This window comes from Heterocephalus glaber, unplaced genomic scaffold (genome assembly GCF_053883595.1).
Source record: "Heterocephalus glaber isolate CG9 unplaced genomic scaffold, H.glaber_assembly_v1.0 deba00001509, whole genome shotgun sequence".
NCBI classification, from domain to species: Eukaryota; Metazoa; Chordata; class Mammalia; order Rodentia; family Bathyergidae; genus Heterocephalus; species Heterocephalus glaber.
Window position 1 is genome coordinate 55,441,371 of NW_028258325.1, and position 6,077 is coordinate 55,447,447.

At 35.5% G+C, this 6,077-nt stretch overlaps 1 protein-coding gene across 2 annotated transcripts; it reads right to left on the minus strand.

Annotated features, from left to right (window-relative positions):
* Window positions 1-1,310: 1,310 nt before the first annotated feature.
* On the minus strand, window positions 1,311-1,889 carry LOC101707105 (akirin-1-like). Of its 2 annotated transcripts, XM_004849656.1 has the most exons (2): window positions 1,523-1,889; window positions 1,311-1,396 (listed from the first exon to the last, which is right to left on the minus strand). In XM_004849656.1, exons 1-2 carry the CDS (start codon window positions 1,887-1,889, stop codon window positions 1,311-1,313), a joined length of 453 nt encoding a protein of 150 aa, XP_004849713.1. The 2 variants fall into 2 exon arrangements, with proteins under 2 accessions (XP_004849713.1, XP_004849712.1); XM_004849655.1 differs by having other exon boundaries at window positions 1,311-1,889.
* Window positions 1,890-6,077: the final 4,188 nt, after the last annotated feature.

Below are 6,077 nucleotides of genomic sequence, written 5' to 3' on the forward strand. Positions count from 1 at the left end.
AACATTTTGTCTCTGAGTATTACCTTAGTCTGAAAGGTATTAGCATACATTTGAATTTAACTGAGAATCTTTCAAAATAAGCTGTAATTAAAAAAACTATTCTATATTCAAACTAAAACAATTTTAATAGAACTTTTCTTTCCAGAAACAATAAAGGAAACAAGGCATTTTGTAAAATGTGGTCCTGAACAAGTCACAGTAAAAAATAAATGTATACTTAACTTCTACCTCCTCAAAACAGAGGCTACTTTCTGTTCCCCAGCCTGGAAACAAGGTGAAGAATAGCCTATAAGAAACTTCGGGCAAGGGGTTGCCAAAACAAAGCTTAAGTGGTTGAACATGGACATGTCAGGAAAGTGTTTGGGGGAACCTGACCAAAGAATCTGAATTCTACTTTAATAACTAATGCAAAGGTGAAGTGGCTCCTCCCAAGTAGCAGTGCTGCCAGGGCCTGGCCTAGTCCAGTGCTCACTTATGTTATGCTCTCGCTCTAGGGGAGATCTCTTCCCTTTAGAGGCTCAGTATCCAGGGACCTCTCTGTGTGAATGAGGTGAGTGCTGACTCCATGAGGTATTTTAAGGCTTGGAGTCAAAGTATTTTTCTAACAGGCTAGGCAGAGTCCATGTGTCAAGACCTATAACCAGTTTGTTCTAATTTCTCACCACACATTTGTAGATCTAGGATCACAGATCTTTGCTTTATCATCATAATCACACTTAATGTCCATCCTAACTTACGATTCATATTTTGCTCCTGGAAACAGTCCTTGTATTTAACAATAATACCTACACATAAAACAATCCACTGTTACAACTTGTATGGCCACAAAACATTAATGATCTTCTGTAGACCAAGCAAATGTTTTTAACCATAATTGTCATGCATCAATTCACAGCCAGATTCCCCAAGATCAAAAAAATTTGCACAATACAAATAATAACTTAAAATATACATACACACATATACACACACTCTCACACACACTTCTTACAGAACTGTGCTTGGGGAAACTCCATCTGTTGAGTGCCACTGAAGACATATTTTGCTAAACTGCTGCTCCAGATATTTTTGTTTGGAATATCTATCACAGTAGGGCAGAGCTGTTTATTAGATGAGCAGAAAAGAAAGATATGTTTGTGGCAACCAGACAGTTTTAAAGTCTTTCAAGTTGTATAAAATAGACCTGCAGAAACATTTAAGTGTTCTCAGGATGCAGCTTGGAGCTAAAATGTGATATCAAACCAGTTGCAAAAAGTGTACAGCAGTCATCTCTTGAGGTCAAACCTGGTACGCAGATATGCAAGAAAGCTTCAGGATACATAGCTTGTTAGCCTTGTCCCATATTGCCTCATAATTTGATCATGTGTGCATTTCACAAAAGATTCATACTGCTCTGCTAATTTGGTATTAAGGATTTGCTCATATTCCTCTTGAATTTTATCTTCATAGTCTTTTAAGAGCCTCTCACATATTATTCCAACTTGTTGAAGGGTAAAGCTGGGCTGCTCCTTCTTCATCCAGCAGGAATCTGGAGAACTAGGTGCCTTGAGTGCTGATGAGTGAGGCTGGCTTTCCGAAGTGCAAGCTTCACTCTGATTGAGAAAAACTTCTAAATGTCTCCACCTCTGATAACGACTGTATTCTTGCTTTATGTTCTGAAAAATTTGCTCTGGAGTTGGAGGGTGCCACTTGCTACTGGGCAGGGTGGGCTGGTGTAGAGTTGGCAGTGGGGTCTTTGTCTGAAGTGGCAGAGGTGGCTCAGCATCTGGGGGCCTGAGGCCCAGAGTGGGGCCAGGTAGAGGGGTGCAGTGCCGCTGTTTCAGGCAACTGGGGCTCAGCAGCACTGCCTCAAACTCCATGGGCTGCTTCAGCATTGCCCCGCATGCCATATTGCTGAGGGGCCAGAGACCAGGAGCCAATGTGGTGACAACTATGGTCCAAACTCTGACTCCTCAGTGGGGCTCACCTCTCTTGATTCTTGAATAATTTTATTTCTAATAATTTTATGGCATTAAATATATTGTAATATTTTATAATTAAATTCCAGTTATTAGCTATGTGCTTGATATAAAAAGTTTGAATAATATCCCTGAATCTTAGGCACCTAAGAATGATTAAGATAAGTCATTCTTCTATATATCTGAGGTGTATTTATGGTATTGGAAATATTCTATTTAAATTTATTGACATTAGTTGGGTTTTTAACTCCAAATTTCCACAGTGGTTCCTTTCTCAGGTAAACTTGGATGAAATGTGATTAAACCACAAGAAATATTCCTGTCCAATAGAACAAGAATTATACAAAACTAAACTTAAATAGTATTGAATTTGGCTTATAATTTTACTGACTGACATTTCTACTGAATCAATTGGTACTGAAAAAGCAACCAGGTATGCATCTGGCTATCTTACTGCACACTGGGGAAAGATTATGAGAGATCATTTAACACAAAATATTCCTAAGTACCATCCCATTCCAAAACACTGTCCAAGCCATTCCAGAAATGCCGAATGCAAAGGAGCAGAGCTGCCCCTAGTGCAGAGGAGGTGAACCTTCCTGGCCACTGTAACACTGCCCCAAGTGCTGAGGAGGTGAGACATGCAGGTGCCAGCAGCACACCTCCCCCCCACACCCTCAGAAATGAGAAGACCTGTAAACAAGTTTCAAAAACAGACTTCCAGATCACCTAAAGCAACCCAAAAAAGAAACAAGATGGAACAATCTGATACTCAACCTCCTGGACTCCCTGAATTGGAAACAAAAGAGGATCTGGAAAAAATGAAATCAGAAATAATTTCTCAGATATCAGTAGAGATTGTGTCCATAGTGCAAGACATGATTAATAAATCTAGAGAGGACACCGATTAAAAAAATAGAGGAGCTGAGGAACATGATGGAATCCCAACATAGGAAACAAATGAAATGCTTAAAACAGATGCAAACAGATTTATAGGAGATTAAAAACTCCATTGAAAGTTTATGCAGCAGAATGAGCCAATGTGAGGGCAGAATTTCAGATATAGCAGATAAGATTGCAATTAGTGACCAGGAAAAGAAAAATTTCTTAAAAATAATAAGGGACCATTAGAAATCAATGCAGCAGCTGCTAGATGAAGCAAAGAAGAATAACATAAGACTGATTGGAGTCAATGAAGAAACAGAAGAGAGTACAGGTGACATAAAAAAACTGTTCATGGAAGTGATGGTAGAAAACTTCCCAAACAGGGGAAAAGAACTTGACATACAGATAAGTGAGGCATATAGGACTCCAACTACCCTTGATCAAAAAAATCAACACATTCAGAAATATACTGCTGTCATTAAGTATGACTTCAAGAAATGTACTGCTGTTATTAAGTATGACTTCAAGGATAAAGGAGAGAATTATTTATCTTGGGGTAAGGAGAAAAGAGAGGAAGACTTGTACTCTTATTCAAAGGTTAGTGTATTTCCCTCAATCTTTTTTTCCTGTAATTTCTACCACTTCATTTCAATATCTACATTATGACAAGAACTTAGCTCTTCTGTTGGGAGGGAGATTGCATTTTCAGAAATATTATGCCCACAACTTTAAAAGACCATGTTTTGATCTTTAGTGTAGTTCCAGTGTTAACACAAGATTTAATATGATGGGTAGCTTAACATATAAAAAATGGTTGTCTTTTAGGTGTTGCTGTAAAACACTTGCAATTTATCAGGATATTTGTAAACTTAAGAATGGTGCAAGGACACTAAAAACATTTGGCCAAGAATGTACACTATGGTTCAATTCACTTCTCAAATTATTCAGTTTTAGCAGGATTTGCCAGATGTTACAAAGTGCATCTTACAATAAATTAATCTTTATTATGCAGTCCTTCTAATAAAAAATACATAAAATTTTTCTCAAGATTTCAAATTTTTACAATATCAAGCTACTTTGTTCTTTTAGAGAAAAAGAAGCTTCCATGTGTAACAAAAATATGTATTTCTTTTTTTTTACTTCTTTTCTGCCCCTCCACATTCCTTGTTGCATTAATAATACTGAAATAACTTTTAGATATCCATATATTTTCCAGATTGTCAAAGATATTACAAGAAAAAATACAGGCCAATAATCTACATGAACAATTATAAAAAACTCTTCAATATTACCACTTCATATCTACTAATACCTATCAAGAATTTAAATTTGTGTTAAGATTAGACAATGATTTAGAGTAATTAGCATGAACAAAAGCATGAAAGTCTTATGATTATTATTAATAAAATTTAGCTATTCATAAAAAACACAACAAAACAGAACTTTTTACCTCATAAAAGATGACTAGCAACAATAAAGACAAAACAAAAATCATAACAGAGATAACAGGCTGAGAGATTTTCCTCCAAAATCAGATTTTTCTGAATGTGGGTTTGCATTGAAAACACATGTATTCAGCATTTTATCAGAATTTTCAGTCAGTGTACTATAAATAAGTAAAGAAACAAATAAATGGAATACTTATTCAAAATAGATAAGTAGGACATTGTGCAAAATTGACCAATGTAAACCCCCCCACAAAGAATGCAGTTTAGCTACTGTGATTAATAAACTAGCAAGTTTCCTAGAAGCAAATCAATGCATTTCCATATATAAAATACAATACAAAACATAAAATATAACAAAATAGTATGAAACATAGAACTACCTAAGAATAAAACCAGCAATACATTTTTTATTATGTTCTTTGTACTTTGCCTTATTTAAATGAGGGATACCATATGGTATTTAAGCTTGTGTTTTGATTTTTTCACTCAACATTATATTTTCTGGGTACATCCATTTTCCTAAAATGTCTTGAATTTATCCTTTTTAGCTGAGTAGTATTCCATTACAAATAGATATCACATTTTCTTTAATCATCTGTTGATGGATACACAGGCTGCTTTCAGGATTTAGCTACTATAAATTGTGCTGCCATTAACATTTATAAGTATGTATCACTGTGATATGCTGTCTTTAGCTTTTTGGGGAAGGCTGCTAGAAAGGGGATAGCCAATCTTATGACATTTCTGATTTTGGTTCTTTGAGAATCTCCATACTGATTTCCATAATGGTTGTACTAGTTTACATTACAACACTGTAGGAGGTTTCCTTTTTTTTTTTTAAACCACAACCACACCAGCATTTGTTATTCTTTGATTTCTTGATGATTGCCATTTTTTTGTAAAGATGGAATCTTAGTGTTGTTTTAATTTGCATTTCTTTAATGGCCAGAGATGTTAACAATTTTTTATTCATATATTTGTGGCCATTTGTATTTCTTCTTCTGTGAAGTGTTTGTTCATTTCACATTAGCATTTCTTGGGTTTTTAAAAATTTCCGATAGTATAATTTTTGTTTTTTAGTTCTTTATTCTAGATATTAGTCTTTTCTCTGAGGAGTAGCTGGAAAAATTTTTTCTATTTTGTAGGTTGTCTCTTCACTCTACTAATTGATTCCTTTGTTGTGCAGAAGCTTTTTAATTTGATGTAATCCCATGTGTTAATTCTTGCTATTATTTCTTGAGCAATTGGAGTTTTGTTTAGAAAGTTCTTGCCTACACCTGTGACTTCAAGTGTTTTACCTATTTGATCATCCAGTAGGGTCAATGCTCCTGTTTTAATGTTTAGATCCTTGATTCATTTTGATTTTTGTTTAATACATGGTGAGAGATAACAGTCCAGCTTCAATCTTCTGCAAACAGATATCCAGTTTCCCTAGCACTACTTATTGACTAGGCTCTCTATGATCCAATATATGGTTTTGACTCCTTTGTCAAACATCAAATAGCTGAATCCATTGGGATGCTTCTGTGTCCTGTTATGTTCCATTGAGCCACGTGTCTGTTTTTGTGCCAGTACCATGTTTTCATCTCATTTGAGTAAGGCCAAGTGCAAACAAAGAGCATAAGAAAGGACAGAAGGAAACAAGGGAATAGATTTCTTGGAAGTAAGAAAGGGTCCAGAAGACTGAGGGTGAGGGGAGAGGGGGAGGGGAAGGGAGGTAAGAAAAACTAAGATATGACATGTATGAGAACTTTTAATATTTCAATGAATATAAATATTATATGTC